Genomic DNA, 26,594 nt, shown 5'->3' with positions numbered 1-26,594 from the left:
TGAAGGGGTAAAGGGCTGTGGGTGGAAGTAGGGATTAAGTAGCATGGGGTTATAAGCGGTCATGGGATATGGGTAGAAGAGGTAATGGGTGATATAGGATATTTGAGGGAATACAAGATGGGTACAAGGCATTAGGCTACATGGGTTGGCACAAGTGAAGCACAAGATGAGTCAGGTGAGGGGTGCAGGGAAGGTGTGATGGCTGGAGGAATGTTTGATATTTCTAGAGGGAAGGTACCCCATGATATCCATTCCCATGGTGGAGGTGAGGCACCCTTTGGATTGTGAAAAGGCTGCTTATGTGTAACAAGTGAAAAGTTCACTGAGATTAGAAAAGTTGTAAAATTCTATTTTCCTCATCATTCACACAGACATTGTAGTATTTGTGTTTCATGACTGATTTCCCAAATAATCAGTTTCACAATAGAGGCCCCATCAGATGAGCATTTTGATGGAGAGATCCAACTGCTTATAAAATGGATAGGTTTGTTAATCTGAGACACTGACGACATGATGTAATGTTTGCTTTCAAAAAGGATTAGAAAGATGACAACATCAATGGAAATATCTATTTTCTATCAAGGTGTCACCTGAGTTATGCCAACACTTAGTAATAGGTGAGCTAGCATGGAGAGGCAAGGGCAAAGAATGGTGGGTGGAGGGGAGTTGGCATTACATTGTAAGAGGGTATTAGGGCTACAAAGAGTGATGAGGATGATTCAGGGGGCATATGCAGTGTGCGGGACCATGGGAGATGGGTAGCTGAACACAGCATGCATGAAGGGATAGTGAGGGATGGATTATAGGGGCAGATGTTGACATGGATGGGGAGTGAGATTGAGGGGGTGAAAGCAAGAGGTGCGTTTTCAGTTTGAATCTTGAGTTTTAAACTTTTAACACATGCAGGAAACCCAAGGTAGAAATTTATCCTAAGTTTGAGGAGCCACCCTGGGAAGTGTTATCAGGGCCTTTGGAGGACAGTACAGAATTTCAATTTCCCTACCTGAGGAAGGAAACAGTTGCAACAAAGACTCACTGATTTAAATCAACAGGACAGGAGATCACATCTATGATTGATAGCCTAGATTGCTGAATCTTTCTCCAGAATTAAGCATGAGTGGAGATCTAATTGAGATGAATGCATTTTTAACGGGTTTAACAGGCTAGAGGCAGAGATAATGTTTCCCCCAGCGGGAGGGAATGGAGTCTAGAACAAAAGTGGGATTACAGTCTCACAATAAAGGGGCTTATCCATGTCGGACTGTAAGGAAGAGAAATGTCATCACTTGGAGTTGGGAATTTTGAAATTCTCCATTCTAGAGGGTGCTCAGTCATTGAGGAAAATCAAAGGAGAGATTGCTGATGTATGGACACAGGAGTAGGGGTGGGGATGGGAAAAGAGAAATTAGATCTGCCACAATCTTCATGAATGGAAAAGCAGGCTAAAGGGGCCGAGTGGCCTCCACGTTCACAAAAGTTAAAATGCAGGGTGGAAATAAAGAATCACTCGCTAAGACATTGAAGCTCATCAAATCAATGTGCTATTAGGGGAAGACTTCTCAACTGCAATGTGGTTTATTTACAAACTGGTGCTAGGGGCCATCCATCCCCACTAGCTGACTTTCAACATTCAAGCAATTCCGTTTTATTTACACTGTGCTTTGGTATTTACTCACTGATACTTCGAGTACGTATTTGGAGAGATATAGAGAAAGCTGTTGGTCAAATTCACTGTGTAAATGAACACAAGATCTACTATTATAAAATCAAGCTGGATATAGATAAGTCGACTGGCAGGTGTCTTTTCCCTACCTGGGGAGATTTCAAGACTACGCCGCATATTTTAAGGTGAGAGATATAAGATTTTAGAAAACACATGAGCAACTTTTTTTAAAAAAACATACATAGCGGTTCATGGGTGGAATGAACCTCTAGAGAAAGTGGTGAATCCGGGTACAATTACATTGTTTAAAAGATGTTTAGATAAGTACATGAATAAGAAATGTTTGGAGGAATATGGACCAAGTGCAGGCAGGTGGGATTAGTTTAGTTTGGAAATATGGTTGGTACAGACTGGCTGGACCGAAGGGTCTGTTTTTGGGTTGTATGGCTCTATCAGTAGCTTGAGATTTGGAACTGACTGGATTGTGCTATAGAAAGTCAGCACAGGCTCAACAGACCAAATGGCTTCCTCCTTTACTTATGCAAATTATCAGAAGTAGAGGCACAAGCTTTTTTTTGTGGTCTTGTAGTTCACATGGCACAACAAGGCTCCTCCAACATCACCTCCCAAAACATGCAAGCTCCTCCACCACCAGAACGACAAGGAGAAGTAGATACATGGGAACACCACCCCCTGCAAATTTGCCTCTGAGCCAGTCACCATCCTGACTTGGAAATATGTCACTGTTCCTTCAGTGTCACTGGGTAAAATCCTGGAATTCCCTCCCTAAGGGACATTGTGGGTCTACCTACAGCACATGAACTGCAGCAGTTCAAGAAGGCAGCTCGCCCGCACCTTCTCAATGTGATGCCCACACCCTCATGAATGAAAATGAAAAGAATCTCCAAGGTCAATGGAGTCAAAGAAAACTTAGGTCACCAGAGCGAGAGGTTTGAACAATGCTGGGAAGCTGCAAATCAATTCATACCAAATTAACATATCTCCCACTTCATTTTCAAACAACTGCCTTTCACATTTAATGTCTGCCCACATATTTCCTGTCTCAGCCTGGTATATCATTTTTATAAATTAACTCCTACACCAAATTGTCAAATACACACAAATTAAAAGCCATACCTAGTATTTTAATGCCTGCTGGTAGGTGTGCATTGACGTTATCCAACAGGTCATCAATGAGCCAGAGTTTCAGAGAGACAATTTGACCAGCAGCAGAAACACCCTGGAAATTAGCAAAATAAGATGTCAACAAACTCCACGTTATAAACTTTAATCCAAACTGACAATGGAGAAACTGGGGATGGGGTGTAATTTTAGCTTTTCACTGCATTGACATCAGCTGACAGTGACACGGAGCCAGACATTCTACTCTATCCCACAGAATTCCCACCCAGAGAGTTAGTTACAATTTCCTCCTGTATTTCTAATGCAATGCATTTAAAATATATAAAATAACAGACTATGCAGTCTGCCCTTGCAGAATAATTGTAAAATGCAAAAGATTTGAGGTAAGGTGGGAATGGTCATGAAGTCAAATTCAGAGAAAAGGGGTTTGTACAGATGAGCTAACCTGAGTCATTACTGCTAAGTTCTTTGTGGTCTTTTACAGAGCAGGGTTAATTGTACAGGTCAAGGTTAAGTGTATTCAGGAAGGGATCACTCACTGGATGTTCACCTGACTACCACATGATGATCCGAATGGATTTCATCCAAGGACCTTAAGAAGAGGTTGTTAATGAGGTAGCCGATCTTTGCTAGATTTTGGAAAGATAACATCAGATTGGAAGGTAGCAAATATAAACCCTCTACACCAGAAGGGATGGATATAGAAACGAGAAACTAGGAAAGCACGGTGGCTCAGGGGTTAGCACTGCTGCCTCATGGCGTCAGGGACCTGGGCTCGATTCCATCCTTGGGTGACTGTCAGTGTGGATTTTGCACATTCCCCCCCATGTCTGCATGGGTTTTTTTCCAGGATCTCCGGTTTCCTCCTGCAGTCCAAAGATGTACAGGTTAGGGTGGATTCGCCATGCCCTTTGTGTTCAGGGATGTGTAGGCTAGGTGCATTAATCAGGGGTAAATGTACAGTAATAGGGCAAGGGGAATGGGTCTGGGTGGAACAGTGTAGACTTGTTGGGCCAAATGGCCTGTTTCCACACTGCAGGATTTCTATGAATCAGCCAGTTATCGTGATGTCTGTTGGTCATGCCGAAGGTGTTGGAACCAATCACTTAGCCTTTGTCCTGCTGCTGAAGCCACTATGTTTATCCAGTTAGTCCAGCTGAGTTTCTGCTTCATGGTAACCCCGCAGGATGTCGATAGTGGGAGGAACTCTGCCATTAACACCACTGAATGTCAAGGGATGATGATTAGATTGTCTCTTGTTGGATATGGCCATTGCCTTGCACTGGTATCATGTGAATGTTACTTGCCACTTATCAGCCCAAACCTAAATTTTGTCCTGATCTTGCTGCATATGGACACAGTCTGCATCAGTATCTTAAAAGCTAACTGTGTGAACATCCCCACTTCTGACCTTCTGCTGGAGGGAAGGTCATTGATGAAGCAGCTGAAGATGGTTGCACCGGGGACACTATCCTGAGGAACAGTTGCAGAGATGTCCTGGAGTGGAGATGACTGACCTCCAACAACCACAACCATCTTCCTATGTGTCAGGTATGACTCCAACCAGCAGGGAGCTTTTCCCAAGATTCCACTGACTAGTTTTGCTCGAGCTCCTTAACGCCACAGACAGCCAAACGCTGCCAGCTGTTTTACAAGGAAAGGTTGGGCGAAGTTGCTTCCAATGCAGTTTAAATGATACGATTAAAGTGTATAAAATCCTCAAACATCCTGACAAGGCGGGTGTGGAATGTTTCTGCTTGTGCCTCTGCTGGTTCAGAACTAGATGGCGCTTTTCCAAAATAAAGCTCTCTCAAAAGCTGCAGTTTCCCAGTTATGGCACCATACTTCTGGATAGTTTTTGCATTTTCTCCAAATGTACTTCCTGCGTTTTCTTGGAAAAAAAATAGTACATAGAGCAGATCTGCTCACATTGCAGTCTGGTCAGGCTCCTATAATTAACTGTTAAAAGGTGAATAATTAACAATGCAGAGCTGGTGAAATGTACTCAAGTGCGAATGAGACTGACTACTCAAACGTTCCACTAACAATTACCAACACATCTCAGTTAAAAGATGTTCTGTTACACAGCAGTAATGATCAATTTAACTGGAAAACATGCTGAGTAAACAAAACCTGTTTCGGTATTTCAAGAAAGAGAAAGTACAAATGGTACCTTGTCTGTCCGTGCACATCTCTGGAAGGACATCTTCCTCATATCATCACCGTGGTTCTCTGGGATACATTTGGCCTTTACAAGTGCCTTCACCAACTCATCCTCAATCGTTTTAAACTGGGATGATCCAACATTTCTCTTTTTAAGAGAATTGCAGAAAACATTTATTTGTTAACAACACAGAATAATGAGCCAGTTATTATCCCACATTTTTACTGCTGATTACATTCATACAACAAAGAAAAGGTGCGCTAAAAAAAAAGGCCATTCAGCCCAGATCTGTAGTGGTCATATTCTAACCGACTTATTTCAATTCTGCACACTCAGGCTGATCCTTAATATTCCTCCAACTTTCTATTTAAGACAGTGACTTCTCTCCATGCCCCTTGCACCAGCTTCCCTTATTTAATCTCTTCCCCTCCACACGATCACAGACCTTGTTTTGCTCTTTCCACCTCACCAGTAGCAGCCCCACCCTGATCTCCTCCAACCCCTATCCTGTCCACCCCCAGTCCCCAAATCCACATCCCCATTCCTTCTACCCCCATGACCCCATCACCACCCTCCCCAACCAAACCCACACTCCCCCCTCCTAAGGCCCATCACCCAAAATCATCCCCTGCCTCAGTACTTTCTTAAAATTTGTTATATCTTCTAGATCTTCTGTTCTGTTGATGGATCATCAATCTGAAATGTTATTTCTGTTTTCTCCCCAAGGTTATTGCCTGACCAGCTGAATAGTTCTAACATTTTGACAAACAGAAACAGGAGCATGCTATACAACTTGCCCCACTATTCACGATGATCCCAGCTCATCTTTGACATCAACATCACTTTCCACTTGCTCCCTGTGTCTCTCAATTTCTTTCAGTTCTATCTATTCCATCCTTGAATGTAATTAAGCTATGCGCACCTACAGCAACCTAGGAAAAGGATTCCAAAGGATCACAATCTTTCAAGTGAAGAATATTTTCCTATCTTGATCCTAAATGGCTGACTCTTCATGAGAATGTGGCCCACTGCTCCAGACATTTCAGTCAGAGGAAATCAACCAGTAGACATCTAGTCTGGATGGGATTTCCCAAAGCCTGGTCATCATCGACAAGGCACACAAGTCAGTAGTCCCCACCTGCCTGGATGGGTGCAGCTCCAACAACATTCAATAAGCTCAATACCATCCAGGACAAAGCAGCCACTTGAGCAGCCCCCATCCACAAGCATTCACTCCCTCCATCCCTGACACTCGGGAACAGCAGTATGTACTCTACAAGATGCACTTCAGAAATTCATCAAGGTTCCTCAGGCAGCACCTTCCAAACCCACAAAGATCAAGGGCATCAGATACATGAGAACACCATCCCCTGCAAATGTCCCTCCAAGCCATTCACTACCCTGACTTGGAAATCTATCGCCGTTGCTTCACTAGGTTAAAATCCTTCAATTCCCTAAGGGCATTGTGAACTTACCTAAACCAAATGAACTGCAGCAGTTCAATGGGGCAACTTACCACCATCTTCTCAAGGGCAAATAATGCTGGTAAAACTCATACCCCTTGAATGAATTTTTTAAAAAGCTTGTCCAGTCCTCTAAAAACATTCCATGTTTCAAACAGCTCTCATTTGTGCCAGGTGTAGGCCAAGTCTCTGTTGGGTAGTATTTTGGGTAAGATTGATCACCTTTTCTTATTTTAGACTATTAACGCAGAACAGCAAGAAACAAAACAAGATGCAAGGTGAAGGTCTGAATTGGAAGAGGGCTCTTTCCAATGGACCAAAATGAACTGGAACCAATGACAGACAGGAAACATGGTAATGGAGCATCATGGAGATGTTTCAGACGCAGAGTCAGTACATTCCAACACTGGAGACAGGAAAGAGAACCAAAACAACAGTCCCTGGATGATGAAGGAGACAGAAAATATCACATAATAAAAGAGAAGTGTGTGCACCATATATCAGGAGAATTCTTCAATCAAGAACCATAGTTTGAGAGAGAAAATGAAGAGGAAGGCAAGAGGGCAGAGAGAAAATATGACAGGAAAACAGCATTTAGCCTAACAGGGAATTTAAAAATCAGCTTCCTGTATATAAATAGGAAGCAAGTAATAGGAGGTTGTACTTCCTTCATTCATAGGTTCTGGGTATCGCAGGCTAGGTCAGCATTTATTTCCTATCCCTAGTTGCCCAGAGGGCAGTTAAGAGCCAACCACATTGCAATGGGTGTAGAGTCACGTGCAGGCCAAACCAGGTAAGGATGGCAGTTTCCTACCTTGAAGGACATTAGTGAATCAAAGATTTTTACTTGACAACGGTTGCACGTTCACCATTAAGTTAGTTTTTTATTCTAGAATTTTAAAATTGAATTCACATTTCTCCATTTGCCAAGGTAGGAGTTGAACCCATGCTGCCAGAACATTAGCCTGGTGTTCTGGATGACTAATCCAGTGACTTTATCACTACAACACCACCTGCCCTGAACAACTCCCACTCGGGACAATGAGGGTGCCTCCATATTCTTAAAATTGACCGTTTCAAGAACACATTTGACAAAAGTATCGCAGAAAAGGTTGGTTAACAACATTGTGGTTGATTGCTCACTATTGACTTGGATTTTTAAAAAGTTCAAAACAACAGGAAACAAAAAGCTGTGGAGAATGGTTATTTTTCAGACTGGAGGATTCCTAGACAGTGGTGCTCTCAAAAGGTCAGTGCTGGGACCACTGCTTTTTGACTGACATAAGCTATCTGAGTTTATTAAAGTTGTACACAGAGTAAAATTTCAAAACTTTTGAAAGTTACCAAACTTGGAAGGCTGATAAACAGAGAGGACATTACCAATCAACTACAACAGGACAGCAGCAGGCTGGCAGAATGTGACACATGGGGAGACGACGTGCAAGAGACAGCGACTCAGAACAGGCAATAGAGATGTAGCAGCCTGGTTCTAAACAGTATTCAGGAACCCAGGCATAGACTTGTATTAATTCTGAAGGTGACAAGACGAGAGAGAGCAAGTCAGCAAAGGAAATGGGATCTCGGGTTTCTTAAATAGAGGTACTGAATACACAATTAGTGAGTTTATGGTGAGCCTTTCTCAAATTCTGGTTCGGCCACAAGTAGAGTAATGCACCTGGCTCTGGTCACTTTAGGAAGGCCAAGAGGGTCTTGGAGAGAGATCTACCCACATGATTAAAGGGATGAGGGACTTTACTGACAGGGATAGATTGAGGAGGCTGGAGAATTTTATCTTGGAAATACTGAGGCTGAGAGGCAATTTGATTGAGATATACAAGCTTAGATAAGATAGACAAAGCAAAGATGTTCCCATTAGTTGATAGTATAAAGACTAAGGGACACAGTTATAATTTAAACTGGTGTAGGGGATGCAGAGAAACATGCTGTTTACGGGGACAATGGAACAGGAAACAATGAATACTTTCAGGTGGACACGTGGATAAAACAAACTCGCAAAACTCCAGGGATGAAGAGGGGAAATGGGACTGAGCAGACCAGACTGCTCTACAATGAGAAGTATGGATCCAATGCAGCAAGCATCTTGAATGAGTATCTACATATTCAATATTTCTGTTTCAGAGGAAGGCCAAGGTAGGGGGAAGTGGAGTGCCCACAATCCCACAGGATGAAAGTTGAGTTCTCGCAAAAAAACTAAAGAAGTCGAGTAATTAACGACAGGTACCAGACACAACCCCATGAGAAGTTCAGCTCGCTGCTGCTGTGTGGCGGGACTTACAGCTCACACCACTTCAACAACACACAGCCAATTCTGAACACACACTGAACTGGAAAGCAACCTGGAAAATTTCTACAAGCAGCTTTGCTCCAAGATTATAGCACCGATCCACATGCAGGCCCTTCAAGTATTCCCTTTTTTCCCCTTCAATTATTTATCCTCTACCCTTCAGACATTGTACACGGGAAATGGGGGGTGTTACACACTGTATATTGGGGGTGGGTACCTGCATGCCATGGTAGCCTTTCCCAGAGTAGGCCAGCAGCAGCACCACCTTCCTCTTGGGGGGTTTCTTGTTCACTTCTTCCCCAGGATCCTCCTTTAGCCTCTTCCCGGCGTCAGGCCTCTCCCCGGCCGATATTTTCCGTTTCCCCAGCTCCGGCTCACCGCAAATCGGCTCCTCCCTGCAGGCCCCACCCGCTGGAGCTGCCATGGCCATGCCCAGCACCCACTCTGTTAGATACACAGGGGGGGGGGAAAGAGAGGGTCAGTGTTACTGACACACACACAGGGGAGAGAGGGTCAGTGTTACTGACACACAGGGGGGGAAGAGAGAGGGTCAGTGTTTTACACACACACACACACACACACACACACACACGGGAGAGAGAGGGTCAGTGTTTTACACACACACACACACACACACACACACACACACGGGAGAGAGAGGGTCAGTGTTTTACACACACACACACACACACACACACACGGGAGAGAGAGGGTCAGTGTTACTGACACACACACACACAGGGGAGAGAGGGTCAGTGTTACTGACACACACACACACAGGGGAGAGAGGGTCAGTGTTACTGACACACACACACACACAGGGGAGAGAGGGTCAGTGTTACTGACACACACACACACAGGGGAGAGAGGGTCAGTGTTACTGACACACACACACACACACACAGGGGAGAGAGGGTCAGTGTTACTGACACACACACACACAGGGGAGAGAGGGTCAGTGTTACTGACACACACACAGGGGAGAGAGGGTCAGTGTTACTGACACACAGGGGGGGAAGAGAGAGGGTCAGTGTTTTACACACACACACACACACACACACACACGGGAGAGAGAGGGTCAGTGTTACTGACACACACACACACACAGGGGAGAGAGGGTCAGTGTTACTGACACACACACACAGGGGAGAGAGGGTCAGTGTTACTGACACACACACACACACAGGGGAGAGAGGGTCAGTGTTACTGACACACACACACACACAGGGGAGAGAGGGTCAGTGTTACTGACACACACACACACAGGGGAGAGAGGGTCAGTGTTACTGACACACACACACACACACACACAGGGGAGAGAGGGTCAGTGTTACTGACACACACACACACAGGGGAGAGAGGGTCAGTGTTACTGACACACACAGGGGAGAGAGGGTCAGTCTTACTGACACACACACACACACACAGGGGAGAGAGGGTCAGTGTTACTGACACACAGGGGGGAAGAGAGAGGGTCAGTGTTTTACACACACACACACACACACACACACACACGAGAGAGAGGGTCAGTGTTACACACACACACACACACACACACAGGAGAGAGAGGGTCGTGTTACTGACACACACACGGGAGACAGGGTCAATGTTACACACACACACAGGGGAGAGGGGGTCAGTGTTACTGACACACACACGGGAGACAGGGTCAATGTTACACACACACACACGGGAGAGAGAGGGTCAGTGTTACACACACACACACACGGGAAGAGAGAGGGTCAGTGTTACACACACACGGGAGAGAGAGGGTCAGTGTTACACACACACACACACACACACACACACGGGAGAGAGAGGGTCAGTGTTACACACACACACACGGGAGAGAGAGGGTCAGTGTTACACACACACACACACACACACACACACACACACACACACACGGGAGAGAGAGGGTCAGTGTTACACACACACACACACACACACACACACACACGGGAGAGAGAGGGTCAGTGTTACACACACACACACGGGAGAGAGAGGGTCAGTGTTACACACACACACACACACACGGGAGAGAGAGGGTCAGTGTTACACACACACACACGGGATAGAGAGGGTCAGTGTTACACACACACACACACACACACACGGGAGAGAGAGGGTCAGTGTTACACACACACACACACACACACGGGAGAGAGAGGGTCAGTGTTACACACACACACACACACGGGAGAGAGAGGGTCAGTGTTACACACACACACACACACACGGGAGAGAGAGGGTCAGTGTTACACACACACACACACACGGGAGAGAGAGGGTCAGTGTTACACACACACACACACACGGGAGAGAGAGGGTCAGTGTTACACACACACACACGGGAGAGAGAGGGTCAGTGTTACACACACACACACACAGGGGAGAGAGAGGGTCACTGTTACACACACACACACGGGAGAGAGAGGGTCAGTGTTACACACACACACACGGGAGAGAGAGGGTCAGTGTTACACACACACACACACACACAGGGGAGAGAGAGGGTCAGTGTTACACACACACACGGGAGAGAGAGGGTCAGTGTTACACACACACACATACACAGGGGAGAGAGAGGGTCAGTGTTACACACACACAGGGGAGAGAGAGGGTCAGTGTTACACACACACACGGGAGAGAGAGGGTCAGTGTTACACACACACACACACACACACACAGGGGAGAGAGAGGGTCAGTGTTACACACACACACACGGGAGAGAGAGGGTCAGTGTTACACACACACACGGGAGAGAGAGGGTCAGTGTTACACACACACACACGGGAGAGAGAGGGTCAGTGTTACACACACACACACGGGAGAGAGAGGGTCAGTGTTACACACACACACACGGGAGAGAGAGGGTCAGTGTTACACACACACACACGGGAGAGAGAGGGTCAGTGTTACACACACACACGGGAGAGAGAGGGTCAGTGTTACACACAAACACACACACACACACACACACACACACACACAGGGGAGAGAGAGGGTCAGTGTTACACACACACACGGGAGAGAGAGGGTCAGTGTTACACACACACACACACACACACACACACACACGGGGGAGAGAGAGGGTCAGTGTTACACACACACACACACACACAGGGGAGAGAGAGGGTCAGTGTTACACACACACACACGGGAGAGAGAGGGTCAGTGTTACACACACACACGGGAGAGAGAGGGTCAGTGTTACACACACACACAGGGGAGAGAGAGGGTCAGTGTTACACACACGCACGGGAGAGAGAGGGTCAGTGTTACACACACACACGGGAGAGAGAGGGTCAGTGTTACACACACACGGGGAGAGAGAGGGTCAGTGTTACACACACACACACACACACACACAGGGGAGAGAGAGGGTCAGTGTTACACACACACACACACACACGGGAGAGAGAGGGTCAGTGTTACACACACACACACACACACGGGAGAGAGAGGGTCAGTGTTACACACACACACGGGAGAGAGAGGGTCAGTGTTACACACACACACACACACGGGAGAGAGAGGGTCAGTGTTACACACACACACACACACACGGGAGAGAGAGGGTCAGTGTTACACACACACGGGAGAGAGAGGGTCAGTGTCACACACACACACACACACACGGGAGAGAGAGGGTCAGTGTTACACACACACACGGGAGAGAGATGGTCAGTGTTACACACACACACACGGGAGAGAGAGGGTCAGTGTTACACACACACACACACACACACACACACACACACACAGGGGAGAGAGAGGGTCAGTGTTACACACACACAGGGGAGAGAGAGGGTCAGTGTCACACACACACACACGGGAGAGAGAGGGTCAGTGTCACACACACACACACGGGAGAGAGAGGGTCAGTGTCACACACACACACGGGAGAGAGAGGGTCAGTGTCACACACACACACACGGGAGAGAGAGGGTCAGTGTCACACACACACACGGGAGAGAGAGGGTCAGTGTTACACACACACACACACACGGGAGAGAGAGGGTCAGTGTTACACACACACACGGGAGAGAGAGGGTCAGTGTTACACACACACACACACACACAGGGGAGAGAGAGGGTCAGTGTTACACACACACACACACACACGGGAGAGAGAGGGTCAGTGTTACACACACACACACACACACACATGGGGGAGAGAGGGTCAGTGTTACACACACACACAGGGGAGAGAGAGGGTCAGTGTTACACACACACAGGGGAGAGAGAGGGTCAGTGTCACACACACACACACGGGAGACAGAGGGTCAGTGTCACACAAACACACACACGGGAGAGAGAGGGTCAGTGTCACACACACACACGGGAGAGAGAGGGTCAGTGTCACACACACACACACGGGAGAGAGAGGGTCAGTGTCACACACACACACACGGGAGAGAGAGGGTCAGTGTCACACACACACACACACGGGAGAGAGAGGGTCAGTGTCACACACACACACACACACAGGAGAGAGAGCGTCAGTGTTACACACACACACACACACACACACACACACACACACACGGGAGAGAGAGGGTCAGTGTCACACACACACACGGGAGAGAGAGGGTCAGTGTTTTACACACACACACACACACACGGGAGAGAGAGGGTCAGTGTCACACACACGGGAGAGAGAGGGTCAGTGTCACACACACACACACACGGGAGAGAGAGGGTCAGTGTCACACACACACACACGGGAGAGAGAGGGTCAGTGTCACACACACACGGGAGAGAGAGGGTCAGTGTTACACACACACACACACACACACACGGGAGAGAGAGGGTCAGTGTTACACACACACACACAGGGGAGAGAGAGGGTCAGTGTCACACACACACACACACACACACAGGGGAGAGAGAGGGTCAGTGTTACACACACACACACACACACACACACACACAGGGGAGAGAGAGGGTCAGTGTTACACACACACACACACACACACACACAGGGGAGAGAGAGGGTCAGTGTCACACACACACACACACACGGGAGAGAGAGGGTCAGTGTCACACACACACACGGGAGAGAGAGGGTCAGTGTTTTACACACACACACACGGGAGAGAGAGGGTCAGTGTCACACACACGGGAGAGAGAGGGTCAGTGTCACACACACACACACACGGGAAAGAGAGGGTCAGTGTCACACACACACACACGGGAGAGAGAGGGTCAGTGTCACACACACACACACGGGAGAGAGAGGGTCAGTGTTACACACACACACACACACACGGGAGAGAGAGGGTCAGTGTCACACACACACACACACACACACACGGGAGAGAGAGGGTCAGTGTCACACACACACACACGGGAGAGAGAGGGTCAGTGTCACACACACACACGGGAGAGAGAGGGTCATTGTCACACACACACACACAGGGGAGAGAGAGGGTCAGTGTCACACACACACACACAGGGGAGAGAGAGGGTCAGTGTTACACACACACACACACACACACACACACACAGAGGGTCAGTGTCACACACACACACACACACACGGGAGAGAGAGGGTCAGTGTCACACACACACACGGGAGAGAGAGGGTGAGTGTTACATACACACACACACACGGGAGAGAGAGGGTCAGTGTTACACACACACACGGGAGAGAGAGGGTCAGTGTCACACACACACACACACGGGAGAGAGAGGGTCAGTGTCACACACACACACACACGGGAGACAGAGGGTCAGTGTTACACACACACAGGGGAGAGAGAGGGTCAGTGTCACACACACACACACGGGAGAGAGAGGGTCAGTGTCACACACACACACGGGAGAGAGAGGGTCAGTGTCACACACACACACACGGGAGAGAGAGGGTCAGTGTCACACACACACACGGGAGAGAGAGGGTCAGTGTTACACACACACACACGGGAGAGAGAGGGTCAGTGTTACACACACACACACACGCACGGGAGAGAGAGGGTCAGTGTTACACACACACACACACACACACACACACACACAGGGGAGAGATAGGGTCAGTGTTACACACACACACACACACACATGGGGGAGAGAGGGTCAGTGTTACACACACACACAGGGGAGAGAGAGGGTCAGTGTTACACACACACAGGGGAGAGAGAGGGTCAGTGTCACACACACACAAGGGAGAGAGAGGGTCAGTGTCACACACACACACGGGAGAGAGAGGGTCAGTGTCACACACACACACACGGGAGAGAGAGGGTCAGTGTCACACACACACACACGGGAGAGAGAGGGTCAGTGTCACACACACACACACACGGGAGAGAGAGGGTCAGTGTCACACACACACACACACGGGAGAGAGAGGGTCAGTGTCACACACACACACACACACAGGAGAGAGAGCGTCAGTGTTACACACACACACACACACACACACACACGGGAGAGAGAGGGTCAGTGTCACACACACACACGGGAGAGAGAGGGTCAGTGTTTTACACACACACACACACACACACACACGGGAGAGAGAGGGTCAGTGTCACACACACACACACACACACACACGGGAGAGAGAGGGTCAGTGTCACACACACACACACGGGAGAGAGAGGGTCAGTGTCACACACACACACACGGGAGAGAGAGGGTCAGTGTTACACACACACACACACAGGGGAGAGAGAGGGTCAGTGTCACACACACACACACACACACACAGGGGAGAGAGAGGGTCAGTGTTACACACACACACACAGGGGAGAGAGAGGGTCAGTGTTACATACACACACACACACACACACACACACACACACAGGGGAGAGAGAGGGTCAGTGTCACACACACACACACAGGGGAGAGAGAGGGTCAGTGTCACACACACACACACACACGGGAGAGAGAGGGTCAGTGTCACACACACACACACACACACAGGGGAGAGAGAGGGTCAGTGTTACACACACACACACACAGAGGGTCAGTGTCACACACACACACACACACGGGAGAGAGAGGGTCAGTGTCACACACACACACGGGAGAGAGAGGGTGAGTGTTACATACACACACACACACACACGGGAGAGAGAGGGTCAGTGTAACACACACACACACAACACGGGAGAGAGAGGGTCAATGTCACACACACACACACACACGGGAGAGAGAGGGTCAGTGTCACACACACACACACACGGGAGACAGAGGGTCAGTGTCACACACACACACACACGGGAGAGAGAGGGTCAGTGTCACACACACACACACACACACACACACACACACGGGAGAGAGAGGGTCAGTGTCACACACACACACACACACACACGGGAGAGAGAGGGTCAGTGTCACACACACACACACACACGGGAGAGAGAGGGTGAGTGTTACATACACACACACACACACGGGAGAGAGAGGGTCAGTGTTACACACACACACACAACACGGGAGAGAGAGGGTCAATGTCACACACACACACACACGGGAGAGAGAGGGTCGGTGTCACACACACACGGGAGAGAGAGGGTCAGTGTCACACACACACACACACGGGAGAGAGAGGGTCAGTGTCACACACACACACACACACGGGAGAGAGAGGGTCAGTGTCACACACACACACACACACACGGGAGAGAGAGGGTCAGTGTCACACACACACACACACACACACACGGGAGAGAGAGGGTCAGTGTCACACACACACACACACGGGAGAGAGAGGGTCAGTGTCTCACACACACACACACACACACACACACGGGAGAGAGAGGGTCAGTGTTACACACACACACACGGGAGAGAGAGGGTCAGTGTCACACACACACACACGGGAGAGAGAGGGTCAGTGTTACACACACACACACACACGGGAGAGAGAGGGTCAGTGTTACACACACACACACACACGGGAGAGAGAGGGTCAGTGTTACACACACACGGGAGAGAGAGGGTCAGTGTTACACACACACACGGGAGAGAGAGGGTCAGTGTAACACACACACACACACGGGAGAGAGAGGGTCAGTGTTACACACACACACACGGGAGAGAGAGGGTCAGTGTTACACAAACACACACGGGAGAGAGAGGGTCAGTGTTACACACACACACACACACACACACACGGGAGAGAGAGGGTCAGTGTTACACACACACACACACACGGGAGAGAGAGGGTCAGTGTTACACACACACACACACACACACACACACACGGGAGAGAGAGGGTCAGTGTCACACACACACACACACACACGGGAGAGAGAGGGTCAGTGTTACACACACACACACACGGGAGAGAGAGGGTCAGTGTCACACACACACACACGGGAGAGAGAGGGTCAGTGTCACACACACACACACACACGGGAGAGAGAGGGTCAGTGTTACACACACACACACACACACGGGTGAGAGAGGGTCAGTGTCACACACACACACGGGAGAGAGAGGGTCAGTGTCACACACACACACACACGGGAGAGAGAGGGTCAGTGTCACACACACACACGGGAGAGAGAGGGTCAGTGTTACACACACACACACACAGACGGGAGAGAGAGGGTCAGTGTTACACACACACACACACGGGAGAGAGAGGGTCAGTGTTACGCACACACACACACACACACACGGGAGAGAGAGGGTCAGTGTCACACACACACACGGGAGAGAGAGGGTCAGTGTCACACACACACACACACACACGGGAGAGAGAGGGTCAGTGTTACAGACACACACACGGGAGAGAGAGGGTCAGTGTAACACACACACACACGGGAGAGAGAGGGTCAGTGTTACACACACACACACACGGGAGAGAGAGGGTCAGTGTTACACACACACACACACACACGGGAGAGAGAGGGTCAGTGTTACACACACACACGGGAGAGAGAGGGTCAGTGTAACACACACACACACACACACACACACACACACACGGGAGAGAGAGGGTCAGTGTCACACACACACACACACACGGGAGAGAGAGGGTCAGTGTCACACACACACACACACGGGAGAGAGAGGGTCAGTGTCACACACACACACACACACACGGGAGAGAGAGGGTCAGTGTTACACACACACACGGGAGAGAGAGGGTCAGTGTAACACACACACACACACGGGAGAGAGAGGGTCAGTGTCACACACACACACACACACGGGAGAGAGAGGGTCAGTGTTACACACACACACACACACGGGAGAGAGAGGGTCAGTGTCACACACACACACGGGAGAGAGAGGGTCAGTGTCACACACACACACACACGGGAGAGAGAGGGTCAGTGTCACACACACACACACACACGGGAGAGAGAGGGTCAGTGTCACACACACACACACACACGGGAGAGAGAGGGTCAGTGTTACACACACACACACACACACACACACGGGAGAGAGAGGGTCAGTGTCACACACACACACACACACGGGAGAGAGAGGGTCAGTGTTACACACACACACACACACACACACACGGGAGAGAGAGGGTCAGTGTTACACACACACACACACACACACACGGGAGAGAGAGGGTCAGTGTTACACACACACACACACACACGGGAGAGAGAGGGTCAGTGTTACACACACACACACACACACGGGAGAGAGAGGGTCAGTGTCACACACACACACACACGGGAGAGAGAGGGTTAGTGTTACACACACACACGGGAGAGAGAGGGTCAGTGTCACACACACACACACACGGGAGAGAGAGGGTCAGTGTTACACACACACACACGGGAGAGAGAGGGTCAGTGTCACACACACACACGGGAGAGAGAGGGTCAGTGTCACACACACACACACACACACGGGAGAGAGAGGGTCAGTGTTACACACACACACACACGGGAGAGAGAGGGTCAGTGTAACACACACACACACACGGGAGAGAGAGGGTCAGTGTAACACACACACACACACACACACACACACACACACACACACGGGAGAGAGAGGGTCAGTTACACACACACACACACACGGGAGAGAGAGGTTCAGTGTCACACGCACACACACGGGAGAGAGAGGGTCAGTGTTACACACACACACAGGAGAGAGAAGGTCAGTGTCACACACACACACACACACACACACGGGAGAGAGAGGGTCAGTGTTACACACACACATGGGAGAGAGAGGGTCAGTGTCACACACACACACACGGGAGAGAGAGGGTCAGTGTTACACACACACACACACACACGGGAGAGAGAGGGTCAGTGTTACACACACACACACACACACGGGAAAGAGAGGGTCAGTGTTACACACACACACGGGAGAGAGAGGGTCAGTGTCACACACACACACACACACACGGGAGAGAGAGGGTCAGTGTCACACACACACACACACACACACACGGGAGAGAGAGGGTCAGTTACACACACACACACACACGGGAGAGAGAGGGTCAGTGTTACACACACACACACACACGGGAGAGAGAGGGTCAGTGTCACACACACACACGGGAGAGAGAGGGTCAGTGTCACACACACACACGGGAGAGAGAGGGTCAGTTACACACACACACGGGAGAGAGAGGGTCAGTGTCACACACACACACACGGGAGAGAGAGGGTCAGTTACACACACACACACACACACGGGAGAGAGAGGGTCAGTTACACACACACACACACGGGAGAGAGAGGGTCAGTTACACACACACACACACACGGGAGAGAGAGGGTCAGTGTCACACACACACACGGGAGAGAGAGGGTCAGATTTACACACACACACACACGGGAGAGAGAGGGTCAGTGTTACACACACACACACACACACACACGGGAGAGAGAGGGTCAGTGTCACACACACACACACACACGGGAGAGAGAGGGTCAGTGTCACACACACACACACACACACACGGGAGAGAGAGGGTCAGTGTTACACACACGGGAGAGAGAGGGTCAGTGTAACACACACACACACACAGGGGAGAGAGAGGGTCAGTGTAACACACACACACAGGGGAGAGAGAGGGTCAGTGTCACACACACACACGGGAGAGAGAGGGTCAGTGTTACACACACACACACACGGGAGAGAGAGGGTCAGTGTAACACACACACACACGGGAGAGAGAGGGTCAGTGTCACACACACACACACACACACACACGGGAGAGAGAGGGTCAGTGTTACACACACACACACGGGAGAGAGAGGGTCAGTGTTACACACACACACACACACACACGAGAGAGAGGGTCAGTGTTACACACACACACACACACACACACACACACACGAGAGAGAGGGTCAGTGTCACACACACACACACACACACACACACACACACACGGGAGAGAGAGGGTCAGTGTTACACACACACACACGGGAGAGAGAGGGTCAGTGTCACACACACACACACACGGGAGAGAGAGGGTCAGTGTCACACACACGGGAGAGAGAGGGTCAGTGTCACACACACACACACACACACGGGAGAGAGAGGGTCAGTGTCACACACACACACACACACACGGGAGAGAGAGGGTCAGTGTCACACACACACACACACACACGGGAGAGAGAGGGTCAGTGTCACACACACACACACACGGGAGAGAGAGGGTCAGTGTAACACACACACACACACACACACACACACACGGGAGAGAGAGGGTCAGTGTTACACACACACACACGGGAGAGAGAGGGTCAGTGTCACACACACACACACGGGAGAGAGAGGGTCAGTGTTACACACACACACACACACGGGAGAGAGAGGGTCAGTGTTACACACACACACACACACGGGAGAGAGAGGGTCAGTGTTACACACACACACACACACGGGAGAGAGAGGGTCAGTGTTACACACACACACGGGAGAGAGAGGGTCAGTGTAACACACACACACACACGGGAGAGAGAGGGTCAGTGTTACACACACACACACGGGAGAGAGAGGGTCAGTGTTACACAAACACACACGGGAGAGAGAGGGTCAGTGTTACACACACACACACACACACACACGGGAGAGAGAGGGTCAGTGTTACACACACACACACACGGGAGAGAGAGGGTCAGTGTTACACACACACACACACACACACACACGGGAGAGAGAGGGTCAGTGTCACACACACACACACACACGGGAGAGAGAGGGTCAGTGTTACACACACACACACACGGGAGAGAGAGGGTCAGTGTCACACACACACACACACGGGAGAGAGAGGGTCAGTGTCACACACACACACACACACGGGAGAGAGAGGGTCAGTGTTACACACACACACACACACATGGGAGAGAGAGGGTCAGTGTCACACACACACACGGGAGAGAGAGGGTCAGTGTCACACACACACACACACGGGAGAGAGAGGGTCAGTGTCACACACACACACGGGAGAGAGAGGGTCAGTGTTACACACACACACACACACGGGAGAGAGAGGGTCAGTGTTACACACACACACACACGGGAGAGAGAGGGTCAGTGTTACGCACACACACACACACACACACACACGGGAGAGAGAGGGTCAGTGTCACACACACACACGGGAGAGAGAGGGTCAGTGTCACACACACACACGGGAGAGAGAGGGTCAGTGTCACACACACACACACACACACGGGAGAGAGAGGGTCAGTGTTACAGACACACACACGGGAGAGAGAGGGTCAGTGTAACACACACACACACGGGAGAGAGAGGGTCAGTGTTACACACACACACACACACACGGGAGAGAGAGGGTCAGTGTTACACACACACACACACGGGAGAGAGAGGGTCAGTGTTACACACACACACGGGAGAGAGAGGGTCAGTGTAACACACACACACACACACGGGAGAGAGAGGGTCAGTGTCACACACACACACACACACACGGGAGAGAGAGGGTCAGTGTCACACACACACACACACGGGAGAGAGAGGGTCAGTGTCACACACACACACACACACGGGAGAGAGAGGGTCAGTGTTACACACACACACGGGAGAGAGAGGGTCAGTGTAACACACACACACACACGGGAGAGAGAGGGTCAGTGTCACACACACACACACACACGGGAGAGAGAGGGTCAGTGTTACACACACACACACACGGGAGAGAGAGGGTCAGTGTCACACACACACACACACACACGGGAGAGAGAGGGTCAGTGTCACACACACACACACACGGGAGAGAGAGGGTCAGTGTCACACACACACACACACACGGAAGAGAGAGGGTCAGTGTCACACACACACACACACACGGGAGAGAGAGGGTCAGTGTTACACACACACACACACACACACACACACGGGAGAGAGAGGGTCAGTGTTACACACACACACACACACGGGAGAGAGAGGGTCAGTGTTACACACACACACACACACACACGGGAGAGAGAGGGTCAGTGTTACACACACACACACACACGGGAGAGAGAGGGTCAGTGTCACACACACACACACACGGGAGAGAGAGGGTTAGTGTTACACACACACACGGGAGAGAGAGGGTCAGTGTCACACACACACACACACGGGAGAGAGAGGGTCAGTGTTACACACACACACACGGGAGAGAGAGGGTCAGTGTCACACACACACACGGGAGAGAGAGGGTCAGTGTCACACACACACACACACACACACACACGGGAGAGAGAGGGTCAGTGTTACACACACACACACACACACACACGGGAGAGAGAGGGTCAGTGTTACACACACACACACACACGGGAGAGAGAGGGTCAGTGTCACACACACACACGGGAGAGAGAGGGTCAGTGTCACACACACACACACATGGGAGAGAGAGGGTCAGTGTTACACACACACACACACGGGAGAGAGAGGGTCAGTGTAACACACACACACACACGGGAGAGAGAGGGTCAGTGTAACACACACACACACACACACGGGAGAGAGAGGGTCAGTGTAACACACACACACACACGGGAGAGATTGGGTCAGTGTAACACACACACGGGAGAGAGAGGGTCAGTGTTACACACACACACACACACGGGAGAGAGAGGGTCAGTGTAACACACACACACACACGGGAGAGAGAGGGTCAGTGTAACACACACACACACACACACACACACACACACACGGGAGAGAGAGGGTCAGTTACACACACACACACACGGGAGAGAGAGGTTCAGTGTCACACACACACACACGGGAGAGAGAGGGTCAGTGTTACACACACACACAGGAGAGAGAAGGTCAGTGTCACACACACACACACACACACACAGGGAGAGAGAGGGTCAGTGTTACACACACACATGGGAGAGAGAGGGTCAGTGTCACACACACACACACGGGAGAGAGAGGGTCAGTGTTACACACACACACACACACACACGGGAGAGAGAGGGTCAGTGTTACACACACACACACGGGAAAGAGAGGGTCAGTGTTACACACACACACGGGAGAGAGAGGGTCAGTGTCACACACACACACACACACACGGGAGAGAGAGGGTCAGTGTCACACACACACACACACACACACGGGAGAGAGAGGGTCAGTTACACACACACATACACACACACACGGGAGAGAGAGGGTCAGTGTTACACACACACACACACACGGGAGAGAGAGGGTCAGTGTCACACACACACACGGGAGAGAGAGGGTCAGTGTCACACACACACACGGGAGAGAGAGGGTCAGTTACACACACACACGGGAGAGAGAGGGTCAGTGTCACACACACACACACACGGGAGAGAGAGGGTCAGTTACACACACACACACACGGGAGAGAGAGGGTCAGTTACACACACACACACACACGGGAGAGAGAGGGTCAGTGTCACACACACACACGGGAGAGAGAGGGTCAGATTTACACACACACACACACGGGAGAGAGAGGGTCAGTGTTACACACACACACACACACACGGGAGAGAGAGGGTCAGTGTTACACACACACACACACACACACACGGGAGAGAGAGGGTCAGTGTCACACACACACACACACACGGGAGAGAGAGGGTCAGTGTCACACACACACACACACACACACACGGGAGAGAGAGGGTCAGTGTTACACACACGGGAGAGAGAGGGTCAGTGTAACACACACACACACACAGGGGAGAGAGAGGGTCAGTGTAACACACACACACAGGGGAGAGAGAGGGTCAGTGTCACACACACACACGGGAGAGAGAGGGTCAGTGTTACACACACACACACACACGGGAGAGAGAGGGTCAGTGTAACACACACACACACGGGAGAGAGAGGGTCAGTGTCACACACACACACACACACACACGGGAGAGAGAGGGTCAGTGTTACACACACACACGGGAGAGAGAGGGTCAGTGTCACACACACACACACACGGGAGAGAGAGGGTTAGTGTTACACACACACACGGGAGAGAGAGGGTCAGTGTCAAACACACGGGAGAGAGAGGGTCAGTGTTACACACACACACACGGGAGAGAGAGGGTCAGTGTCACACACACACACGGGAGAGAGAGGGTCAGTGTCACACACACACACACACACACACACGGGAGAGAGAGGGTCAGTGTTACACACACACACGGGAGAGAGAGGGTCAGTGTTACACACACACACACACGTGAGAGAGAGGGTCAGTGTCACACACACACACACACGGGAGAGAGAGGGTCAGTGTTACACACACACACACACGGGAGAGAGAGGGTCAGTGTAACACACACACACACGGGAGAGAGAGGGTCAGTGTCACACACACACACACACACACACACACACACACACGGGAGAGAGAGGGTCAGTGTTACACACACACACGGGAGAGAGAGGGTCAGTGTTACACACACACACACACACACACACACACGGGAGAGAGAGGGTCAGTGTTACACACACACACACACGGGAAGAGAGAGGGTCAGTGTTACACACACACACACACACACACGGGAAAGAGAGGGTCAGTGTTACACACACACACGGGAGAGAGAGGGTCAGTGTCACGCACACACACACACACGGGAGAGAGAGGGTCAGTGTCACACACACACACACACACACACACACACACGGGAGAGAGAGGGTCAGTTACACACACACACACACACGGGAGAGAGAGGGTCAGTGTGACACACACACACACACACGGGAGAGAGAGGGTCAGTGTCACACACACACACACACACGGGAGAGAGAGGGTCAGTGTCACACACACACACACACGGGAGAGAGAGGGTCAGTGTCACACACACACACACACGGGAGAGAGAGGGTCAGTTACACACACACACACACACGGGAGAGAGAGGGTCAGTGTCACACACACACACACACACACACACGGGAGAGAGAGGGTCAGATTTACACACACACACACACACGGGAGAGAGAGGGTCAGTGTCACACACACCCGGGAGAGAGAGGGTCAGTGTCACACACACACACGGGAGAGAGAGGGTCAGTGTTACACACACACACACACACACACACGGGAGAGAGAGGGTCAGTGTCACACACACACGCACACACACACGGGAGAGAGAGGGTCAGTGTTACACACACACGGGAGAGAGAGGGTCAGTGTAACACACACACACACAGAGGAGAGAGAGGGTCAGTGTCACACACACACACGGGAGAGAGAGGGTCAGTGTTACACACACACACACACACGGGAGAGAGAGGGTCAGTGTCACACACACACACACACACACACACACGGGAGAGAGAGGGTCAGTGTAACACACACACACACACACACGGGAGAGAGAGGGTCAGTGTCTCACACACACACACACACACACACGGGAGAGAGAGGGTCAGTGTTACACACACACACACACGGGAGAGAGAGGGTCAGTGTAACACACACACACACACACGGGAGAGAGAGGGTCAGTGTCACACACACACACACGGGAGAGAGAGGGTCAGAGTAACACACACACACGGGAGAGAGAGGGTCAGTGTCACACACACACACACACGGGAGAGAGAGGGTCAGTGTCACACACACACACACGGGAGAGAGAGGGTCAGTGTCACACACACACACACGGGAGAGAGAGGGTCAGTGTCACACACACACGGGAGAGAGAGGGTCAGTGTCACACACACACACACACCCACACACACACGGGAGAGAGAGGGTCAGTGTTACACACACACACGGGAGAGAGAGGGTCAGTGTACACACACACACACACACACGGGAGAGAGAGGGTCAGTGTTACACACACACACACACGGGAGAGAGAGGGTCAGTGTTACACACACACACACACACACACGGGAGAGAGGGTCAGTGTCACACACACACACACCACGGGAAGAGAGGGTCAGTGTCACACACACACACACACACGGAGAGAGAGGGTCAGTTACACACACACACACACGGGAGAGAGAGGGTCAGTGTTACACACACACACACACACGGGAGAGAGAGGGTCAGTGTCACACACACACACACACGGGAGAGAGAGGGTCAGTGTCACACACACACACACACGGGAGAGAGAGGGTCAGTGTTACACACACACACACACACACGGGAGAGAGAGGGTCAGTGTTACACACACACACACACACACACGGGAGAGAGAGGGTCAGTGTCACACACACGGAGAAGACAACGGAGAGAGAGGGTCAGTTACACACACACACACACACACGGGAGAGAGAGGGTCAGTTACACACACACACACACACGGGAGAGAGAGGGTCAGTTACACACACACACACACACGGGAGAGAGAGGGTCAGTGTCACACACACACACACACACGGGAGAGAGAGGGTCAGATTTACACACACACACACACACGGGAGCGAGAG

At 50.8% G+C, this 26,594-nt stretch overlaps 1 protein-coding gene across 3 annotated transcripts in view; it reads right to left on the bottom strand.

The window, feature by feature from the left end:
* Window positions 1-26,594, bottom strand: part of pus1 (pseudouridine synthase 1) — a 68,265-nt gene that overhangs the window by 5,333 nt on the left and 36,338 nt on the right. For all 3 annotated transcript variants that reach the window (XM_072587689.1, XM_072587690.1, XM_072587688.1), the window contains 3 exons: window positions 8,956-9,182; window positions 4,980-5,117; window positions 2,801-2,903 (listed from right to left, as the gene is read on the bottom strand). In XM_072587689.1, the coding sequence (XP_072443790.1) occupies window positions 2,801-2,903; window positions 4,980-5,117; window positions 8,956-9,168 (454 nt within the window). In that variant the 5' untranslated portion in view covers window positions 9,169-9,182. The remainder of the gene's footprint in view (window positions 1-2,800; window positions 2,904-4,979; window positions 5,118-8,955; window positions 9,183-26,594) is intronic.

Source organism: Chiloscyllium punctatum, chromosome 17, assembly GCF_047496795.1.
Source record: "Chiloscyllium punctatum isolate Juve2018m chromosome 17, sChiPun1.3, whole genome shotgun sequence".
In the NCBI taxonomy this organism is placed as follows: Eukaryota; Metazoa; Chordata; class Chondrichthyes; order Orectolobiformes; family Hemiscylliidae; genus Chiloscyllium; species Chiloscyllium punctatum.
This window is presented reverse-complemented; position numbering and strand designations above follow the sequence as displayed.